Source organism: Chrysochloris asiatica, unplaced genomic scaffold (genome assembly GCF_000296735.1).
Source record: "Chrysochloris asiatica unplaced genomic scaffold, ChrAsi1.0 scaffold00136, whole genome shotgun sequence".
Lineage (NCBI taxonomy): Eukaryota > Metazoa > Chordata > Mammalia > Afrosoricida > Chrysochloridae > Chrysochloris > Chrysochloris asiatica.
Window position 1 is genome coordinate 9,226,350 of NW_006408654.1, and position 24,181 is coordinate 9,250,530.

A 24,181-nucleotide genomic window follows, 5' to 3' on the forward strand; every position below is an offset into this window, starting at 1 on the left:
TTCAGAGCCCCCACCAAAAATGTCTTTGATAACCATAATTCCACCAAAAGTCTACTCAAGACAATAGAGGCCTTTACTCTTATTGGGTGTTTTTCAGGGCCATCTAGCTAGTTCTGATTCATGAAAACACTGTACAACAAAATTAAATACTGCACCAGTCCTGCACCAACCTCACAATTGTCCTTATAATTAAGCCCATCATTGTTGTCACCATGTCAATCCATCTCATTGTGGGTCTTCCTCCTTTTCACTGACCTTCCACTTTTCCAAGCATAATAGCCTTCTCCAAGGACTAGTCCCTTCTGATAACATGCACAAAGTATGAGAGACCATCCTCCCTTCTAAGAAGCATACTGGCTCTGCTTCTTGACAGAATTGTTTGTTCTTTTAGCAATTCATGTTACTTACAATATTTTTCTCCATCAATTCTTCAGAGGTCTTGTATATTCACCATCCAGCTTTTATACGCACATAAGGTGACTGAAAATACCACGGCTTAGGGCAAGTGCACCTTTGTCCTCAAACTTATTTCTTTGCTCTTTATTACTGTGAAGAGGTCTTGTGCAGATATGCCTAATGCATATTGATTTCTTCATTGTTGCGTCCATGAGTACTGATTGAAGATCCAAGCAAAATGAAAGCTTTGATCTTTTTTTTTTTGACAGCTTCAATCTTTTCTCCATTTTTCATAATGTTATTTATTTGTCCACTTGTGAAGATTTTTGTTTTCTTGACATTGAAGTGTAATTCATACTGAATGAAGGCTTCATCTGTAAATTCAAGTCCTCTTCCCTTCCAGCAAGCAAAGCTGTGTCATTTGCACACAACAAGTTGTTAATGAGGTTCTTCCAAAACTGATGTCACATTCTTTTTCATGTAATCCAGTTTCTCAGATTATTTCATCAGTATACAGATTCAATAAGTATGATGGAAGATGCAACTCCAGCACTGACTGGTCCTAATTTTAAACTGTACCTTATTCTCTTGTTCTGTTTGAATAACTGCCTCTTAGACTATGTACATGTTCCTCATGAGCACAGTTAAGTGTTCTTTACATTCTTTACAATGTTATCTGTAGTTTGTTATGATTCACACAGTCAAATTCCTTTCATAGTCAATAAAGCACAAATAGACATCTTTCTGGTATCCTTTGCTTTCAGAAAAGAATTATCTGACATCAGCAGTGATACCCCTAGTTGCATGTACTCTCCTGAATCCAGCTTGAATTTTGGTAGCTCCCTGTTGATGTACTACCAAAAATTTTTAAAATTATCTTCATAAAAATTTTACTTGCTTGTGATACTAATGACATTTACAATTTCTTCATTCTATCGGGTCATGTTTCTTTGGAATGGGCACAAATATGGATCTTTTCCAATTAACTGGACAGGTAGTTGTCTTCTAGATTTCCTGCCATAGACAAGGGAACAACTCTAATACTACATCAACTTCTATTCTGTCAGTTCCTGGAACCATGTTTTTCACCGATGCCTTCTGTGCAACTTGGACTTAGTCCCTCGATTCCATTGGTTCTTGATTATATTTTACTTCTGGAAATGATTACTTTTTTTTTTTTTTTTTTTTTTTTTAAACTCTTATGCCTTCAATGGGAGCATGGTGGCTCTGTAGGATAAGCACTGGACTGCAGACCACAAGGTTGGCAGGTTGAACCCACCAGTGGCTCCTCAGGAGAAACATGAGGCTTCCTCACCTTATAGCCTTGGAAACCTACACAGGGTGGTTATGAGTTAGAATCAATTTGATGGCACTTAACAACAACAATAAAAAGCCTTCAAGCAAAGACATGGGGGGGGGGGAGTAGTTCTTACTTTTGAAAGCAAAAAACAGATATATTTGAAGAAACTAAAGGAATTGATAATCCTATCTCTAATATAATATGTGTCTTAATAAAAAGATTTCTTTTGGACAAGTTGAGATCCAATCTAAACATCATGAAATATAATTAATTATATCATTTAAAAAAGTCACTGAACAGCTTTATATTAATACTCAAACTGATTTACATCCATTTAGTTATATGAAAATAAGTAAAATATGAAGTTGCATATGTTGTACATACCACAGGATTTTCAAAGATCTGCCAGAGGTCATTGTTGTAATGGGAAGTATTATAATTAGCTGTTGATAACAGCCTTCCAAATTCATGTCTATTAGAAATATACATAAATACACCCTATGTATCAAAAAAAAAAAAAAAAATTAACAATCCCACAGAAAAATACAAGAAAACAAATTTTACGGTTAGGAAAAAAAAAAGGAGGTATGGCTTCAAATGTTATATTTTGTTCATAAACCTGCATTTTTAGTTTTATTAAAAAAATGCATGAGTGAAGTAAATGAAATTTTGATTAATTATTAATTCAGACACCACACAAAACTAATTGGTAGCACTCACACTGAACTGAAAAATAGAAGAGGAAGAATGGATTGTTTTTGTCCCTTTCTCATTAATTCTAGATGGAGACTTCAGAAAAGAAATTCCTGTTTGAAAGCAGAAACATTTTTTGAGACACAATAATGCTATGAACTGTATACCTCCTTTGTCTTCTTTCCATTTCAAAGAAGATAAAAACACAGTTTTGAAATTTGAAAATTCAATATTATTTCATCAATCGATTTCATTCTTTTATTTTCCTGATATTTTAAAACTGAGCAGAGTTAATTAGTAAAACTTATATATTATAAGGTAAGTAAGGAATATAAGTTTCATATGTATGTCTCAAACCAAATAAACGTAACAAACAGAACCACGGCATGTTTTTTATTTTTTCCTTTTGTACCTGTTTTAATGGTATAAAGTTTAGTGATTACTTTTAAAAGAAAATAATGTAAGCATTCAAGTTTCATTTTATTCAAGATATACCTTATACGTACTCATATAGCTTCTCAGAGTCCTGATGTGGCACTGTACATGAAACACTGGACTGTTAACAACAAAGACAGTGGTTCCAACCCACAAGCCACTCCTCGGGAACCCTATACAGGGTTGCTATGAGTCAGAACTGAATCAACGGCACTAACAATAGCGGCTCACAAATAAAGGGGAAAAAATAATAAAAGGCTAGAAAAAGTAGTAAAAATGACTTATGTTTAGCTTTCTCACCTTCCAAGTATCAAATGTAAATCTTCTGACGAAACAAGAGTTGAACATCATGGGCAAATAGGCACCCACACACAGGCACACACACATGCATATATACCAATTAAGAACCAATGAATACCAACATTTTTACCAAGCTAAAAGGAAAGAAAGTTCTTAAGGAACTTTTGTGCTAGCATATATGCCATATCTATTATTAATTATATAAACAAAATAAATAAATAAATAAAAATAACACCTTCGGGGGTCTGAGCATTTGGAATGTTTCCGGAGTAGGGGAGTCTTTTTCCCTTTGTAAAGTCTAAAATGAAGAGAAGCATTAGGTAAGTTGACCTGCATACTCTCTCTCAGCCCTTGATCAAAAGCTGACATTTTGAAATGCCCTCCATCGACAGCATGCAGGACAAGCAAAGCTTATAGCACAAACATAAAGAACAACTCCAGTCCTTTCTCTTCTGTCATTTTTTTTTTTTTTAAACTAAAACATAACTCCAAGCTCATTCTTTAATAGAACTTTCAGTAGACATAAAATTAAGACAAAGGGGAAAAAAAGAAAAAAATGAGTAGGCGAGAGGCCATTCCAGGATGCACTGTTGGGTCAAATTAGCCAAACATGAGCACAAATTGCAATCACAGGTACTGAGGATATTCAGTGTATCTATGCACATAAAGTTGTAGGGAAACAAATATATTAAAACAACATACATGCCTTGTTAAACTAAGAAAATTAATAAAATAAATACTTGCCAACTTTTCTGATTTTCCCCCAAAGTTGTACTTGTGCATATAATTTATGCATATGTAATTTATAAATAAAATAGCTAAATGATTTTTAAAACAGACCATCATCTAAATATGTCTCAAGACATGTTTATACATTTTTAAATGGTACTTCTATTTTCTATGGTCATTTGCATTTATAAAACTATAGCTGTAGAATAGCAACATATTATTAATTTTTCATATATATTAAATATATGACATATCTTAATCCTTCTCCCAACTTAGTGGTTCAGAATCTTCTTTTTGAAAATAGGGAAGGTAATAATACTATGAAAATGCATCTACTTAGAGAAAACATATTGACTTATTTCCAAATAAAAATGTGTACTTTTTAAATATATAAATAATCATTTCATCAGAATTGCAACTAATTCAAATTTGGCCTAAGTTTCACTACAGATTTTCAAATGAAAATAAAGTTGAACTCCAAAAACTGTAAAAGTTGATTTGTTAATAGGTCCATGCTTACTACTGAAAACCTCCTATTGCTTATGAATTAGGTTGGGAATCAAATTTTCCATTTTTAAATTGTATGCTTGCAGGTAAATACAAATTATTTTCTAAAATTATTCCCAGTTTTCCAATACATAACCAAAAAAATTGGCCAGTACTTTCATATTAGAAAGAAAAAAGGCATCAAAAACAATGACATGACAATTGATAAAGCAAGCCATGTTGTAAGAACATTCAAAAAAGCCATCATGGTATACCTTACCATTTCTCTAGTGTTTCGGCAAAGAGCCATATCAGGGTCCAATTTATCACGAACAAAGTAGTTCCTTTCATTCATCTCTGATCGGAGTGTCTCTCCTTTAATTAAGTATACATTGGCCATATATGGGACATTCCATATCCCTCTAAAAGTAAAGAAAAGATAGTCCAAAACACCACAAGTACAAAAAATGTTTAAATGTAAAGTTTTGACTATAAATATTACGCATGTTTCTAAAATTTGTATATATACACTACTGAATAAATTACGCGCAACACATTTAATGACATTTGACATATATACATATAAGTCTAAATGAAGGTGATTTTTTAAATTCTGAAGTATCAAATTTATTTAAAATGTTTAAATCTGAGTACTTCATATTCTGGTTTACTTTTATATAGCATGCACAAGAAATTATGAAAATAAATTGCAAAGTAATTGAATTAATAGGTATGCACTACTTGAGATTTAAGAGAAGATTCACCATTTTTCTAGATAAATTTCAGTAAAATAAAGTGTTGAGAATCCGTTTGCCACTTTACCTATCATTCCTCATTTAGTTGTTGCAGTTAAGCAAATAATATTCTATTGTACAGAATTTGTTCCCATTTAAGGTAAAGCAATTGATACCAAAAATAATAAAATACAATCTGTGGCATGCAAGAGTAAGCTCACAATGATCCCAAGAGCTGATTTTTAACATCTTTTTTGAAGTTTATGTTTAGTGACTTCACATCAGAATACTGAAATTTTTATATCACAATACTGGCAAATGCGACAAATCAGAGCACCCTAAAGAGTCAAGGTGGTTCTGTGGTCTAGGGTGTTAGGCTGCTATCCTTAAGGTTGGTAGTTCAAACCCACCAGCCGCTCCACAGGAGAAAGATAATGCTGTCTGCTCTCAAAGAGTGCTAATCTCTGAAATCCTATGTAAAGGTCACTATGAGTTGGTATCAATATGATGACAGTGGATTTTTAGTGTATTGTTTTGTTTAATTCCTAAAATCTAGTTATTAGCCACTTACCAGCATCCTACTGAATATAACCTAAAATTCTCTTAAAAGATATCTCCTTGAAGCTCATTACGTACGGTATCTCAAATCCTTGCAGAAAGAGGATGACCATAAAGAAGTGTACTTTGAAGCACAGGAGTGTTGGGAGACACTTTCCTTTGCCCTTCATTCTTTTCTGTGCCTACCTCCTCACCATGAACATGACTCATTGCTAAGAGCATCTTATAAGAACCACTATAAGGTTTTGCTTGAATAGTGGTTTCTGTTGCTTTTTAAGAAACAGCAAGGGAGAAACTTTACCAAAGAAATGCAATTATATGAATATATTAAAAGTAATATATCATTTTGCCTTGCTAGACCAGACTCAAAGGAAATGGCCTTAAAAAGAAGTATACAATGTGCCAGCTGAATGGAGAAATTCATCACTGGTAGAATGTGCAGTGTTTTAATTTTGAAGGGAAAAATATATACATATATATGTATGAACACACATACATATATTTGTTATAAGATGTCATTCCTTTACATAGCTTTTGGGGTTTTTTTTTTACATCAATTGTGTTCTTGTACTACTGGATCAAAAATTTATACCATAATTTTTCCTTACACTTTAAAAAAAAATAAGAGAAGGTTGGACAGAATATTACCAGAGTCTAAGGCAACTTAATTGAACATGGTTTTTCTATCCAAGTTCTGTGAACCCTTATTTGCAAACCAAGACAATTATTAGTCTATACTAATAATCCCAGAGTCAACAGGAGTATTTTGAAAGTACAGGATATAATCTTAGGAGTGTTTTCTCAGGTTTCATGCTTCTTAATTACTGTTAAAAAAAATCCTTTCGTATACTTACATCAGTCATATTTAACCTTTCTATACTTTCATAAGCAAAACATCCTTTGATTACTTAAGTGTTCATATGGAATATGCGATTTATTTTCTAACTTTGAAAGTAGATACCTGTAATTGTGACAGTATGTTTTTGGTTGGACACACATCTGGGAACTAAGGCAGAGCTTTTAGGGACATATAGTCGCCATAATCTATGCTTCTTGTTGTTGCTATAAAGGCCTGTCTAGTCAGTTCTGATTCATAGCGACCCTGTATTGGGTTTCCAAGGAGCAGCTGGTGGGTTTGAACCACCAATCTTGTGGTTAGCAGTCCAGTGCTTATCCTACAGCACCACACTAGGAATACCATCTAGGTTTACTGTTTAGGGGGGAAAAATGGCATTCTACCCTGATGATACCCATGATAGCAAGATGATTTCTATAGTGATGATTTTGTAGCTTAAAATATAAACTGTGTTCTCTAAAATAAGTATCAATCATGGATCCACTTTGCACCTGGTAGCAAGTATATTATTTTCAAATCTTTTAGAACACATGCCAGTTATTGGTAAAGAAACTGAACTTTAAAGCACAATATTAGCTACTTATCAAAAAAAACCTCAGACAATCGAGAATCTGGGGTTACTGATATGTTCACCTATCTATAATTTTTAGAGGTATCAGAGCAACCTCATCTTGGCCACTAAATGAATTGGATAAAATAAAATTACTTTGCAAGCCTTTAACTAAAGTGTATTATTTTTCTACTGACAAGAAGATATCTACTCATAACTATCTCTTTGTATCTCTCACAATAAAATGAGCTTCTTCTTTTGAAAACTTCAAACCATATAAGCAAAGTTTTTAAAAAATATTATTAGTTATGCACATATATTTTATTGATTCCATGGTACCAAATATCATCCAGGCCCTAACATTTTCATTGAACATAAACAAAAAAGATGTGCAAAAAAAAACCCCAAAACACAGTCAAGTAATATTATTAGCATGATCACATCTTTAGATCCTGGCATTTTACATTTAAAATTAAACTGAGTACTTACACTCTATTCCCTTGAACAATGTCTACGTAATCTTCAGATCGAGCATAGTATCCATCAGGACTCAATGCGCCCCAGAAATTGGACCACAGCTTTCCATGACGAGTTACCAGAGGAGCAATAATTTTTCTAAAGAGAGAAGGAAATAAGTCATATAACTAATTCATTTTTAATTACCACAAAATAAATGGTATATTTTTTTGCTTAGTAAGACAGCTAACATACCTCTTAATATTCCCCAAAAAAGTAAAATAACAAGAGGAAGATCTTCCCAACACCTATTGTATAGGAGTACACTAATTTTCAATCTTAAAGAGAGTACAGGAAAAATAAAATGTAATTGAAAATACTTAGGAAAGCATAAAAACGAAGTTGAAAAGGAACATACATTAAAAAAGTTAAACTACTTTAAATTCTATTTCAATTTAATTTAAGTATGTCAGAAATTAAGCCAATTATAGTCAAATATTCCTATTACTACTGGGCAAAAAGAATGGTGGTGATGTGTTGTGGAGTCAGTTCCGACTCATAGCGACCCTGAACAGGGTTTCCGAGGCTGTAAATCTTTACGGGAGCAGAAAGCCTCATCTTTCTCTCGCAGAACAGCTGGTAGTTTCGAACTGCTGACCTTAAGGATAGTAGCCCGATTCGTAACCACTACGCTACCAGAGCTCCTTGGGCTGAAAGAATAGCCATGGTAAATTAAGGTAGCCGTTATTGAGTTTCTTAAAAAGAAGAATGAAAATGGGCTAAGGGATTTGTAAATTGCCCAACTAATTACTTACTCTATAAATAGGTCAGTTAAAAAAAAAAAAAAATTAGTCCCAAATTAAAGCAAGTTTTCATTTTTAAAAATAATTTTAAATATATATATGACTATAGCAAGCTAGCTCTGGAAATTCCAAGCACATCTTTCCTGTTCTTTAGGCTATGAGCTAGGTGTTGGGCTGTTAACTGAAAGGTCAGCATTTCAAACCCACCAGCTATTCCAAGGGAGAACGATGAGGTTGCCTGCCCCTGTAAAGATTTGTGTTGTTGTTAAATCCCATCGAGTTGGTTCCGACCCACAGTGATCCTGTATAGGGTTTCCGAGGAGCTGCTGGTGAGCTTGAACCGCTGACTTTGTGGCTCAAACCAACTTTGCAGTGCCACACCTATATTGGGTCACTGTGAGTTGGAATCAACTTGATGACAGTGAGTTTAGTTATGGTTTTAACTACTTCAGGAAACAAAGTAGAGGATAATTGACATACTGTTCTACTTTATTACCTCCCGAGAAAGTGGTTCCTTTGAGACAAGTACATGTTATAAATTCAAAACATGACAGATTTCTCCATGGCGTTGTTGGTAAGTGCTGTTGAGTTGGTTCTGACTCATAATGACTCTCTATGGTATTTCTGAGGAGTGACTGGTGGGTGTGAGATTAACAGTCTAGTGCTTATCCTACAGCACCACACATGGACTCTTGATTTCTCCTTAAAGAAGTCTACTTTATAACGTGTTTACATTTTCCAAATAAGAAAAAAATCTGATGTTCCTCTAAGAAATTTTCAAATATGAAATGAACTACAGTAGACTACTGTCAACCTGGATTGAGACCTGGTTGGCCAGTAGTATGGTGAGACCTGGGGATTCCTGAGCCCAGGGACAAAGGATATGCCACAGAGGGCTAACTAGACTGTAGAGTAAAGCATCCAGCTGATATGAAGTGAGGGGATATACACAAGAACACCCATACTAGCAGATAGTACCCATTTCACCTGGCTTCCATGGCTGGATGATCAGAACTTGACTAGAGGAAGAAAGAAGAGGAAAAAAAAAGTAATCTGCTACAATTTGATGAACTTGACCTATACTTATAGATATAGTAGCTCAAAAGAGGGAACAAATCTTTACAGTGAGGATCATTCCCACCCTGTCAGTACACAGGGTTGACAGAGATGAGCAACTTAGACACTGGCTACCCAAAATGGGCAGCTACAAAGACACAAAGTGACTGGCTTACAAGCTTTCAAGAGGGAGCCTAGTTCCAGAGGGCGCGGGGGAAGGTAGAATCTCCACTGAGTAGTTTCCAACCTGTCTGGATGGGGCTGATGAAAGGAGATTGTGATAAGACTCTTGTGGTTCAATAGTGAATAATTGCTATCAGGACTGATTGTGAGTGATGCAAATATAAAGGTATACATTTTGTAACAAAAGGAGGGGAGTAGTTTATCTTGCAGTCCAGGAGCGGAGGACCCTGGGACTATCAAGGGAGAAGAGCAGAGTACAGGACCCTATCCAGAGAAGCAGCAGCGAGGACAGAGATGGAGGCAGAGAAGATGATATGGAGAGATGGAGCAGCTGGGGACTCTGGACTCAGGGAGGAAGAGGGGCTGTATGCTCACAGCCAGGGGTCAGGCTTGTGGGGCGTATCCTTTGGTTGTTTGAATGGTTATATATTCCTGAGTGCTTCCGGTGTACTTCCAAAAAACAAACAAACAAAAAAACAGAGGAAATGGAAGCAAATGCTGTTGAATGATGATGCATGGAGGGAACTGTAATCATTGCAATGAAACAAAATACGATGGGGTTACTGTAAAGCTGATGTTGTCCCATGTAAACTATCACTCAATTCACAATAAAAACTTTAAAAAATTAAAAAATGAAGTGAGCTGTCGTGGTATCATCTAATTTTTAAGAAAAGCTCCCACAATTCCTAAAAAAGTAAGTTTATAGACTATGTGCCACAAACAACAACAACAAAAAGCCTAGTTCACAACACTCCAATTTTGTGAAGGCCAGGTGGGCCTTTTTTTTCTTATAAATACAAAAGTGAAACAAAATAGTTAAATACGCATTATGCAAAATAATAATTTAGGTTAATTTTTCCCAATTCCTATTAAGGTAAAATATTAATCAGAAAGTTTTATTTTGTTTTGTTTAGACTATATATGATATTGAAAATACAAAATTAAGATCTATGTGTTACATTATTCAGTGTCAATAACTGGAAATATCAAATATTTAATAGGGGAAAAAAAATCTTTGAAATTTATAATCCCAGCTGCCTCGAAAAACAGGTTAGATCTAGAAACTTGTAAAACACAAATTCATTTGCTATTTACTTCAATGTTTGGGACTATAAAAATTTACGACTAACAGCTGAGAGATGATGAATTTCATTACTGAATTTAGAGAGTAAAACCTAGATAAAGACAGCAAATAGCAGAGATGGGATGAAGAGATGATGAAAGCAGCAAATGAGTTTCTGTTAAGTCGCAATCCTAACACATGATACCTCTAGCCTTCAATACGTTTACCAAATCTCACCAAAGACTTGTGTACATAAATTTCTTATGGAAACCAAAGGTTGGATATAGAAGAAAGAACCAAAAGGTAAAATGAACTAAAAATCTTTGATAATTAATATGATACTTAAAATTAGACACAAAAACTGAGTTTTACTAACATTCTAAAAGACAAGGAATTCTAGTGTGATGCTGTGGGTTAATGCACCAGACTGCAAAGCCATTTGAACTACAAGGTCGGCAGTTCAAGCTCACCAGCCGCTCCTCGGAAACTCTATACAGGGTCACTAAGGGTCAGGATTGACTCGATGGCACTTAACAACAACAACAGACAAGGCTCCAAAACGACAATTGGGTTATGTATCAGGAAACTTTATTTTTAGATGGGATAAAAGATCACATTAACACTAAGGGGATTATGTTAAATAAATTATATTCATAAAACGTTTCTCTATGAAGAGTCCTGGTATGGCACTGTGGGCTAATGCATCAGACTGAAAAGTCGTTTAAACTGCAAGGTCTGATGTTCAAGCTCTCCAGCTGCTCCTTGGAAACCTTACACAGGGTCACTATGGATCAGAATCGACCCAACAGCACTTAACAACAACAACAAGACGCTTGTTGTTATTAAGTGCCATCAAGTAGACTCCAACTCATAGCACCCCTGTATAAGGTTTCCAAGGTTTGCTAACCACCGACTTTGTGGTTAGCAGTCCAGTGCTTATCCTACAGCACCATACCTGGACTCCCACTATGAGATTAATAATCTTATCATTGTGTCATAAAATAAAAACAGTACTGGACTGCTAATTGTGAAGTCAGGAGTTCAAACCCACCAGCTGCTCTTGGGTTGCTATGACAACAACAAATAGTATTAAAAACATATGTATATTACACAGTATTGTATTTTGATCAAATTAAGAAAAATTTAGACTGCAAACTCAAGAAAATATTAGTGAATTCTGCTAGGTCTTATGACTTATAAATTTCAACTTTATTCTATATTTCTTGCAATCCAACTGCCTTTGAAATCCCTATCCATATGCATTGGAAAATTAAATACAATTTATAGGTCATCATTTCCAAGGAATGCAAGTTTATATGCAGATTGTTTCTGAGAAGTCTTAAATTGTGAGGTAAAACTGATTTGTCAAGTTCTAGTATCATGATATTGTTAGAAGCCATCGAAGTCAGTTCTGACTTATATTAACCCTGCACTGGGTTTCCAAGCAGTGCCAAGAGAGTTTGAACTGCTGAACTTGTTGTTAGCAGTCCAGTGCCCATCCTACAGTGCCACACCGGGACTCCATTGCATTATAGAGTAGGTGAATGGAGCACAATAGATTTTCCACATGCTTTGTACAAAAAACTAAAATAGTCATCAACTAAGTATGTTATCCATTAAGAAAAGAAAATTGTGTATATATATATATACATATATATATACAATTTATGTATATATAAACACAATTTATATATATATATTTATATATATGTATATATAAACACAATTTATATATATATACATACTTAGAATAATCCTTGCAATTTAGTAAGATTCATTAAAGGTGAATATCAGAAGCAGTAATAACAGCAATTACTAAGTAACAGTAGTAATTGCTTTTGTTGTTACGTGCTGTCTAGTTGGTTCCGCTCACAGCAAACCTGTATAGGGTTTCCAATGAGTGGCTGGTGAGATTTTGCAGTTGAAACTGACCTGGTGTCCAGTGCATTACCCTGTTATGTCACACCAGGACTCCAACAGTAGTATTGTTGTTGTATGCCATTTAGTCGATTCCGACTCATAATGACTCTGTATAGGGTTTCCGAGGAGTAACTAGTGCTAGTGAAGATTAATATTATACAATCATAAACATGGTGATATTTCCATTTCAGCTCAGTTAAATGAAAATTGTATCGCTGAGTGTTAACTAGAAAGTTCATATTGCTTAAGAGCCACATGATTTGTGAAAATGGACTTTAGAAGATTTGGGTATTGTGAAAAGAACATATTGCATACAAGCAGTCCATGCATTATGAACAAATTCCATTCCTAAATCTGTCTTTAAATCAAGCATTATGTAAGGCAGAACAGTTACTCATAGTTAGGATCTAACATCAGTCAGTCAAACTTTTGTATTAATATATAGTACATAGTATACGTTTCTGTGTATCAAAATCATTAAAGAAGCACTTCCCAATATACTGAAACATCTTTAATAAAATTGTTGTTGACAAGTGCCATCAAGTTGGTTCAATGATGTGGTAAAAACAATGTTCTGATTAGCATCACAAAGTAATACCTGATTTTTTAGTATAAACCACTGTATGTACCTCAAGGTTTTAATATAATAGTTTTTACAGGGGATCAGGTTAGTCCTAGAGGAAAAGCACTGGACTGTGAACTATCAGGTCAGTGGTTCAAGCCCACCAGTCACTCTGCAAGAGAAATATGAGGTTCTCTCCTCCCGCAAAGATTTACAGCCTCAGAAACCCCACGCAAGGTTGCTATGAGTCAAAACGGACTCAACGACATTTAACAACAAGAAGTTTTATAGAGTTTGGAACCATGGGCATATATGCTATAAGATGTTACCCAAAGGGGTGTTATAAGGTGTATAACAATAGCATTCAAGAAACTATAGTTAGGACCATAGGATGCTTTATGCCTCTGAAATTTCTTTCATATTCTAAGAATTACAACTCTGTACAATATATAGGTTTTAGGCCAGAAGTTTTACATCATTTATTAATAAACAAAACAACATAGAAAATATAGCAATTTAAAATTTTATTATTCTCAGAAGTATCATAATTCTACCTAACTTTTTATAGAGTAAGCAAAATACAATTGGAAAACATTGCATTTGTGACTGTAATTAATATTAAGTATGTCTAAACTATTATCAGATCCTTTTCCACTTGACTTCTTTTAAAAAACTAATTAAAATGGGAAATTTATAAGGTATAAAAAATTAGAGTGAATTCCTCAACTTGCTAAACACAGACAAAAAAATACAGCGTGTTCCAAAGGTAATACCCTATATGTATAAATGTAGAATAATTACCATTTTAATAATTAATTGATACAGAATCTTATATAATACCTGTTTTGTTCAATCAAAATTTTTAAAGTCCTCGGGTTTGTCAAAACAACATCCGAATCCACACTAAAGTAGTAATTGCATTTTTCATCCTGACGGCAAAAATCCCTGACATTGAAAAAGAAAATGAAATAAAGTTAGAAAGAATAAACGTGCAATAATTGAAAAAGTATTTTTTAAAAAAACCTGCCATTTTCTTATACGTAAAATAAAGTTTCTCTAATATGCTTTCTAATCAAAATGGTGAGATAATATCTAAAATGAAAAATTATCTTAAATTTCAAAATGATCAATTAATCAACACAGATGATCACACGTGGTCTATACTAAAATTTTAGGACAAGTAAAATATATTACCAAGTCATGGAACTTTTTAAGGCATAAGTTAAAAAGTCAGTCAAAAGAGTAATTTGCAATTATATCCTTTATAATTATAATTTGTAATTACAGTCCTTTCTGAAGCGGGGGGTGGGTCATTTATTCTGATGTATTTATTAACAACTTTTTTCACAAGTCAAGATGCTTTTTATGCACACAAATACAGAGATAATATAAAAAAATTTGTTCCTGAAACAGCTCAATTTTAAACAAATCTTACAGATAAAAGTGTGAAACTTTTCAGGTACTAATACTTCGAGAAATTGATTTGCATGGAATTCTTTCTATAATAGATCATTCCCTCCCTTCTTACCAGGAAAGCCTACTAAGTTCACTTGGTAAGGTCTGCAGCACTATCGTTAGTGACATCACACCAAAGACTGAGCCTTATGGGAAATGTTCCCACATATTATGTCTTTAGCATTTTGAGTTTCCCTTTTTCAGTCATGAGGACCCTGCCTCATGGCTGGTTCCAAATACCACATTCTGTTGTTGTTAGTGTGTATCTCTGCACCACATTTATTTTTAAGGCCAAAAAGCTTCTTGGCTGGAAAACTTGTTAAAAAATGGTGTAAATAATTGAAAATAAATTCTGAAGGGTTATCTAATGAATTAATTATGAAATCATTAGTAAAGGCATGTGTTTGGTTTTTCAGAGTCCTGTTTTCTTGCCTGCCCATATGTTCCCACACCAAGCAGAATGCATCACTCCGGAACCTAAGATTCCATAGCACGAAATATTATCGTTAATAGTAGAAAATAATATACCCTGCTGAGATGCCACCATATCTCTGTCAACTTTGGGTCAGCATCTCTCAATACAAGACCTGGATGATTTAATCAACCTTCACTGAGTCGATTCTTATTTTTAATACTGTCTAAGTTTTATTTATGGTATGAAGAATCCCAAAGACTCAGCAAACAACCTCCAATCACTCTTCTGGAGGTTATAGTAGTATTTAGGTTGCTGTTGTTGTGAAGTGCCACAGAGTCAATTGTGACTCACAGAGATCCTGTGATGGGTTTCTAAGGAGCAACTGGTGGGCTTGAACCATTAACCTAGCAGTTAGCAGACCAGTGCTTATCCTACAGCTCCACACCATGACTATTTATCTAGAAGGAGCTCTGGCAGCGTAGTGGTTATGACTTGGGCTGCTAACCTCAAGGTCTGCAGTTTGAAATTACCAGCTGTTCCACGGGAGAAAGATGAGGCTTTCTGATCCTGTAAGATTTACAGTATCAAAAACCCTGTGCAGGGTCACTATGAGTCGGAACCGACTCCACGGTACTTAACAACAACAACAAAATGTATATATCCTTCTTTCCCTATAAGGGGAAACACATTTTTACCATACACACAACCTTCATCTAGTAAATAATTAAATCACTTCAATACTAGTGTTATATTTATTAATTTTTTCTGTACACTTCTATTTAAAATCTTGATCTGAAGCCCAATTACTAAGTTGATTAAATGTGTTGATTCCTATTCATTAAAAGAAAAATGTCACTAACTTCCATAAATTTTTTATGTGAATTAATGCAAACACAAACACATTCTTTTGAGACACCCAAGTTTAGAATTCTAATTTTGAGGAAAGGTTTGCTTTTACTTAGTCTCTTTACTAGAAAATATTCAAATTTATTAAACCTACATTCCCATGTTTCTGGCTTCAGCTTGACTTAGATTTTCTTCTGGTCCTACTATTTTTATAGTACTGATTTCATGTTTAGCTTTATCAAAAAATTCTTTGATGTCCTTTTCATGATAGACTTCCTGTAACACAGTTAAAATACCAAAAATTAGAAAGACAATAAGATGACTGTTGTGAATCCCACAATCAACATATTCATTCCATTACAGATAAATGATAGTCATATTAAACACTCTGTATTTAAATATCACTTAAATGTCATATGAAGAATCTAAAATAGGTACATACTAATAAATCTTTAAAGAGAGGATATTTCAAGACTCTTCACACAGCTACTTCCAAACAGGTCTTGACATTAATGTTTAAATTGGGAATGCTATAAAACTTTTCAAAATCAAAAAGGAAAAACTGCTCATAGCCTAAGTATTATAAAATATAAACAAAGCTCATTTAAGCTAATAAATATTAATTTAAGTTGCAAATAAAGATAGTCATATTTTACAAAAGAAAATACTACAGTATTTTTTAAAACCAGAAAAAAGGTAACATATATAATTTTCCTTCAACAAATAGAGTAGAAAGCTGAACAAACGTTGTTGTTACAAAAATGTTGTTGTTGTTAAGTGCCATCGAGTCGATTCCGACCCATAGCAACCCTGTACAGGGTTTCCAAGGCTGTAAATCTTGACAGGAGTAGAAAGCCTTATCTTTCTCCCGCGGAGTGGCTGGTAGTTTTGAACTGCTGACCTTTAAGGTTCGCAGCCTGATTCATAACCACTAGGATGAGAAAATTATTAATCTGGGTAAATTAATCAAATCAATGTGATTGTACTGTGCAAAAATTTAGATAAGATTATCTGTCTTCATTCTAATAGCAGTTCAATGCTTTTATTATCTCACTAAATATTTCTGAAAAGTTCAGACTTTCACACCTTTTTAAACCCACCATAGCTAATTTTAGGTAAAATAAGAGAAGATAAAAATTCCTACCCTCAAGAAGTTTAAGGTCCTAGGAATACAGGCAAGCATAAATGAAAGACACAATACATAATAAATAACTTAGATGTAAGTACATATATTACAATGTATTTTACTAAGTAAGTGTTCTCAATGGTTCATCCTTTTAAATTCATTTTATCTGGTTTTCTACAAAATTAAAATACTGTCTTTTGAAAAATAAATGACTAGCTAACATGTATGACGAGAAGGAAAAATAATGGCATATGAAAAGTTTTAGGACAGGAGAGAAAATATCAGTCAATTTAATTACTTTTTCTTAATGATTTTAAGTACAAACTATTTTCATAGAAAAGGGACAAGTAAATGGAAAAATATTTAGGAAGTAATGTATTTAAATTTAGACTATGTGGGAGGTGTTTGGGAAGTTCTTAATACTCTTGAAGGAAGTAATGATTATCTAATTGCTTGGGGAAGAGCATGGCATTGTGTCTTGAATCTAGATAATACTCCATCTGGAAGCCATTTCTAGTTGAGATTTTATAGTGTTATAAAAAGTTGTAAATGATAGAAAACAGAAGTCAAAGGAATATAAGATTCTTTAATATCTCCATTATTTATTAAGTTGAATCATATGATAATGGCTAATATCCAATCATTTTTTATCTACATTGAGTCATAATATTATGGTATTGGTTTATACATTCTAAAATCCTTAGATCCAATAATGGAAAGACAGTAATCACTCTAAAATTACTCTACAAAATTATGTAATGAATTCTTTTAGACATAAATAAATAAACCAGGAAAGTGTTCCAAACAATATCTAAAATAGTTTGCAAATAGAATATTCAAATTTCAAATACTTACTTTATTATGAATAAAGAGTTTAAGTACTTCTTTTGGATACTCCAATGTCAATAGCATGTCCAGAAATCGAGACAGGAAAGGTGTAGGTTGTTCAATAAAAATGCCTATTGTTACATTTGGATAGACCTATGTTTTATGGCAAAAAAATAACAAAAAAATATAATTGATGAAGTTTCAATTTAATCCTTGTGCAATTCTTAATTAGCGTAATAGAAAATATAAGAATCTTTGTATCGGGTTAGCTAAATTTGAATTGACTCATTGCAGTTTTCTAATTCTCGACTTTTTTGTGTACCCTATCAAAGTAATTTTACTGTATCACATCTTTGCGTTCACTTAGATTTGAGGAGGAAGTATGCCTATTTGCTATATTTTCCTATAAATTTAGAATTAAAGATATTATCTAATCTATTAATGTTTCTATTATGATAGTCCTTAAAGAAACTTCCATTTCAAATCTAAATGTTATTTTTGAAACTTCATCTAAGAAACTTGAAAGCTTCCCTTTTCGTTTTCATTAATACAGAGCTTAGGGTAGCCCAAATGAAGCAGTAATAGAGGCCTTTAGCGCCTTTATTACTATCCTGAAATATTCCCTATAATCTTGAAAGTCTGTTATTTTCCTTCATTATCATTATGTTGTTGTTGTTAAGTACCTTCAAGTTGATTCTGACTCATAATGACCCTGTATTGGGTTTCCAAAGAGCACCTGGTGAATTTGAACTACTGACCTTGTGGTTCAAACTGACCTTGCAGTCCAGTGCATTATATTCATGTAAAGAAAGCTATTTAACTTCTCTGGTCTATTTTATCTTATTTAAGAAAAGCTGTTTTAACTTCTCTAGTCTATTTTATTTTATTGTACTGTATTTTATATATTTTTGTAACTCCTCTTTCCTATATTTTACTATGCAGATTCTCTTTCACACATAGCATGAAATGTATGCCAGGCCTTGTGGTAACATTTAGAAAAAGGAGAGAAATTCCTGGCTTGAAAAACTTACAGATGGTTGGAGAAGACAGAAACATAAGTAAACTACAATTGTTGTTGTTGTTATGTGCCATCGAGTCGGTTCCGACCCATAGCGACCCTGTACAGGGTTTCCGAGGGTGTAAATCTTTACGGGAGTAGAAAGCCTCATCTTTCTCCCGCGGAGCACCTGGTAGTTTCGAACCGCTGACCTTAAGGTTCGCAGCCCGATTCGTAACCACTACGCTACCAGAGCTCCTTTAGTAAACTACAATATAAGGTGTTATTACCAGACTATACAAAATATTTCAGTACAAAGCCTTTTGAAAACTATGTCTTAATGCCCAAATTTAAGGATTGCTGTTGTTCTTAAGTGCCATTGCGTTGGTTCTCCTTACTCATTGGGACCCTGTGTGAAGTATCATGTGTGAAGGATGGGGAAAAGTACCTAACTCAACAATAAGCATATTTAACAATCTGTAATCCTTAAATTGGAGTCCTGGTATGGCTCTGTGGGTTAATGCGCCAGACTGCAAAGCCATTTGAACTGCAACATCGGTGGTTCAAGTTCACCAGCTGCTCCTCGGAAACCGTATACAGGGTTGCTATGTGTCGGAATCAACTTGATGGCACTTAACAACAAAAATCCTTAAATTATCTGTATGTAAGTTAGTAGTTATTTGCATTGATGCACATCTTGTACATTGTTCTATTTCATTAGTCTTTCGATTCATCGATTCATCTACTCACACAAAGTATTTAACATTAAATGAATGAACAAATACAAAAAACTAAACTAAACACAAAATAAGGAGCCCTGTGGTGCTGATAGGATAAGTGTTAAGTTGCTAACCAACAGCTTGGTTTATTAAGTCCACCACAGCTCTGTGGGGAAAAGAGGAGGTTGACTGCTCATTCTCAGTACCTTTAACAAGCAGTTCTACCCTGTCTTACAGAGTACTGTGAGTCAGAATGGACTCAATGGCAAGGAATTAAACAAAAATATCTACCCTCTAAGTATTCAATCACTCACTGGATGCTGCAAAAGAGCAGGCATTTGGCTACTCATCAGAAAGTTTGGTGGTAAAAATCTAAAATGTACACTAGGAAAACAGGGTTAAGAGAAGTAATTCAGAACACAGGAATTAGTAAATAATGAGCAAGACTTAACCTGTTATATCTCCTTTATTAGTCTACTTTTAATTACATGTTGTTGTTGTTGTTGTTGTTATGTGCCGTGGAGTCGGAACCGACTCATAGCGACCCTGTGCAGGGTTTCCTAGGGTGTAAATCTTTACGAGAGTAGAAAGCCTCATCTTTCTCCCGCGGAGCAGCTGGTAGTTTCGAACTGCTGACCTTGCGGTTCACAGCCCGAGTCGTAACCACTACGCTACCAGAGCTCCTAATTACATGTAATCATAGATATTAAAGATAAAAATAACAGCTAACATTCAATGAAGGCTTAGTGATACATACACTCATATATAATTTCATTTAACATCTATATAAACTTTCTGCTGTTGTTGAGTTGATGTCGTTTCACAGCAACCCTATACTGCCCCTATAGGACACAGTAGAATGGCCCCATGGGATTTCTTAGACTGTTAATCTTTACTGGAGCAGATCGTCCATCTTTCGACCTGTGGATTTGTTGGTAGGTTAAAACCACTGGCTGTTCAGTTAGTAACTGTGTACTTAGTCATATACTGCCAGGGTTATCTTTCTAACCTCTGAGATAATCATTATTATTTTTTAATATAAAGTTTTTTGCCTATGGCCCGCATCTAAGCAGATGGTAGACCTGGGATCTGAACTCAGCAAGTGTGACTTCACAGTCCATGTTCTTTACCATATAGGCAATTTACAATCTTATATCCTAGTGTGGAGCTACAGGATAAGCACTGGATTGAAAGGTTGGTTTGAACCACAGTTTGGCAGTTCAAACTCACCAGCCACTCCTCAGAAACCCTATACAGGGTTGCTATATATAAATCAGAAATGAGTCGACAGCACTTAAAACAACAACAGCAACTGTATAATAACTGGAGTCCTTGTGTGGTGCTGTAAGATACATACTGGACTGCTAACCACAAGGTTGATAGTTCAAACCCACCAGCTGCTCCTTGGAAACCCTATAGAGAGTCATTTATGAGTTGAACTGACTCGGCAGCACTTAGCAACAACAACAATGACTGTTTAATAGCTACAGGTAAAAACCAACCACATACTTAGTTTCCATAGTGAAATGGAAAGTTTTATGTCTAGCTTATTTTAACAGGCTACAATACAACACAAAGAAAAACTTAAGCATCAAGTGATTAATTTCTATATGCAAAAAACCCAAAATACACATAAGAATATTATTTATATAAATATAGATCTATCGTTATTCCAGAAAGATAGAGAAACAAAACTGATAAAAGTATTAACTGTCTCTCAGGAGCATGATGTTACTTTCTGCAAAAAAGATCAGTATGAACTTTTAAACATTTTCGTGATGCAGAACTATTCTGGCATTCTTTCCAGATAGGAAACATTCACTTTGTTGTTTTAGAGACTGGCCAAAGTCTTATTTTCAAATAAAATAAGGTTTTAGTCTGAAGCTCCTAAATGTGCACAAGTTACTCTTTATCCTTTCAGACAGTGATAAGAATAGAAATTAATTCAAGAGTTTTCAGGGTTAAGCAACTATTTGATTCAGGAGTCTAAGTTTATTACAATAAAAATATTTTATATTTGCATGAGTACATGACTTACCAGAACTAGATTCATAGGAGTTTTATTTTTTGCCTGTTTTACTTCTTTACTTCTATACTTTTACTCACCAGCCCGAACCAACTCAAGTTAACAACTACAACACTTAAAAAGTATGTACCTAGAGCAGGCTACTTAAACTCCTCTATAAAACTCAGTTAATAGTATTATTCACCACAGGTGATTCTGTATATTTAAATGAGTTGTTGTTATTGTTAAGCACCGTGGAGTCGGTTCCGACTCATAGTGACCCTGCACAGGGTTTCCGAGGCTGTAAATCTTTACAGGAGCAGAATGCCTCATCTTTCTCCTGTGAAACCACTGGTAGTTTCGAACTGTTGACCCTTGAGGTTGGCAGCCCAACTCATAACCACTATGCTACCAGAGTTACTATATATAAAGTGCTTAGAACAGTCCCTAAACTGGATAACAGCATACATTTTTTTTTTAATTATCAAATCTGAAAAAGAAACATGTATAAGATTATTCAATGAAAATGCTGGACCATCATCATAATTCATTCTCAATGCTTTGACCATGTTATAGACCCACAATACTAGTTGCCACTGAATCAAATCTGACTCATGGCAACTCCACGAATGTCAGAGAAGAATTGTGCTCCAAAGGAATATTCAGTGGTTCATTTTGGAGGCAGATTGCCAGACATTTCTTCCAATGTACCTCCAGGTAAATTTGAACCATCAACCTTTCAGTTAGAAAGTTGATCCCATTAATCATTAAGCATCCAGGGACTATTTGACCAAGTTAACCAAAATAAATCACACAAAAACACTCATTCATAGAAATTTATTAGTAAAAACAACCAAGCCCCTTTAACCTGGTTCATTTATTACCTGGCTTTGCTTCCTAAGAGTTTGAAATACACTTATCTACTAAATTTCTGAATTTTCATATTTTACGTTTATAAATCCATTATCAATCAAGCTATAAAATTATTTGTCCTGTTGTTTTCTACAAATCACAATGTGCTTCTTATTATTACATTTCACACACAATTTCACTTACATCTACTGCAGACAAGTCAATTACATCCACATTGCAAAGAGTGCAGCCACTGTCCTGTGTCCATGCATTAGGTATGTAGTTTCCTAAATAATTCAGTACAATCTAGAAAATAAAAGAAAATTGGGCTAGCAAAAGAAATTCTCTCTCCTTGATGCAATTTCATTCTATAATCATCTAGCTTCAAAACATGCTTTCTGTATTAGGTACATTCCTTTAATAACTGTGTTTTTATTTATTACTTAGAAATATACACTAACTCCTCTAAAGACCATGAATAATAACTTTTAACTAGAAATTCTAAAAAAAAATACATCAAAAATAATATCCAAGGAATAATATGAAAAGATACACTTTAAGGAAATATGGAAGTCAAACAACAACACAGTTGAAAATGGATGAATGTGTTGTATTAGCAAAAGTTATAAAAATGTAGGTAGTCATGTAAATACTAAATTTTTGTTGTTGTTGTGAAGTGCCCTCGAGTCCGTTCCAACTCATAGTGACCCTTTGTAATGTTTCCAAGGAACAGCTGGTGGGTTTGAACTTCTGACTTTATGGTTCACAGTCTAGTGCTGATCCTATAGTGCCACACAAGGAGTCCAAATGCTAATTTAGTAGTAGGATAATGTTGAAGTCCTAGAGGAGACAGCTACCATGACTGGGTTGGTGACACTGACTTCTTACCAAACATCACCATATACAATACATAGTATCACCAAAAGGTAAAATCTTCTAGTAAACTGTTGTTGTTAAGTGCCGGCTAGTTGGTTCCAACTCATAGCAGCTCTGTATAGGATTTCCGAGGAGCAGCTGGTGTGTTTAACCGATCTTGCATTACAAATTGACCTTGCTGTCAAGTACTTATCCTAAAACAGCCTTCTGGGCAATGGTTCAGGGGCACTGACTTCACTCAGATTTAGAACAAGCTACTAAGGCATAATTATAGTTAATCTCATAAATCCTTCTATCTTCACTAATAAAAAGTAGAATAATGCTTTTCCACTCCCACTGCATCCAGACATCTCAGAGGAACTCCTTTATGACTTATCTCCACTCTCCTTACTCAGGAATTGTTATTCATTTTACCCAAAAATCCTGTGTCCCTGTGTGTACTTTAGGGAGTGGGAAAGAGAGTTGAGTGGGGAGGGTGAGGAGATGGAGGGGGTCGAAGGAAAGAAAACAATACAGGACGGGGATAAACACACTGATTTGGCATATCCATACATTTGGAACATTGTTACAAAAACTCTGCTAATTAAAACAAATTGTCATCATTATTAAGTACCTTTGAGTCAGTTCTGACTCACAGCGATCCTGTAAAGGGTTTTTGAGGAGCAGTTGGTGAGTCAGAACCACCAACTTTGTGGTTCAAAATGACCTTGAGGTCGAGTGCTTATCCTACACCATCACACCAGGACTACCCCATTTACTGCAATTTCAATTCCTAGTACATGTGTGGTGTTTAACTTTAAAACATTTTAATGATCTTACTAATTCTTTTCATACACCACAATTCATTTTTCTCATACAGCCACAAGACAGTAATGTAGTACTAAACTAACATCGTCCCTAATTTCTAATTACTGTTAAAAAGAAGTTCCTAAAACCTTATTATGCATATATAATCATTAATTTCCAATTGGAAAGCAACTAA

General features: G+C 34.3%; 1 protein-coding gene across 2 annotated transcripts in view; it reads right to left on the reverse strand.

Moving 5' to 3' along the window:
* The window catches only part of PLOD2 (procollagen-lysine, 2-oxoglutarate 5-dioxygenase 2), a 113,090-nt gene that overhangs the window by 6,804 nt on the left and 82,105 nt on the right, over positions 1-24,181 (reverse strand). The window contains exons 8-15 of one of the 2 annotated variants that reach the window (XM_006869864.1): positions 22,528-22,629; positions 17,778-17,903; positions 15,951-16,072; positions 13,921-14,025; positions 7,527-7,652; positions 4,620-4,761; positions 3,360-3,422; positions 2,081-2,194 (exon numbers count right to left, since the gene is read on the reverse strand). In XM_006869864.1, the coding sequence (XP_006869926.1) occupies positions 2,081-2,194; positions 3,360-3,422; positions 4,620-4,761; positions 7,527-7,652; positions 13,921-14,025; positions 15,951-16,072; positions 17,778-17,903; positions 22,528-22,629 (900 nt within the window). The remainder of the gene's footprint in view (positions 1-2,080; positions 2,195-3,359; positions 3,423-4,619; positions 4,762-7,526; positions 7,653-13,920; positions 14,026-15,950; positions 16,073-17,777; positions 17,904-22,527; positions 22,630-24,181) is intronic. The other variant, XM_006869865.1, reaches the window with a different exon arrangement.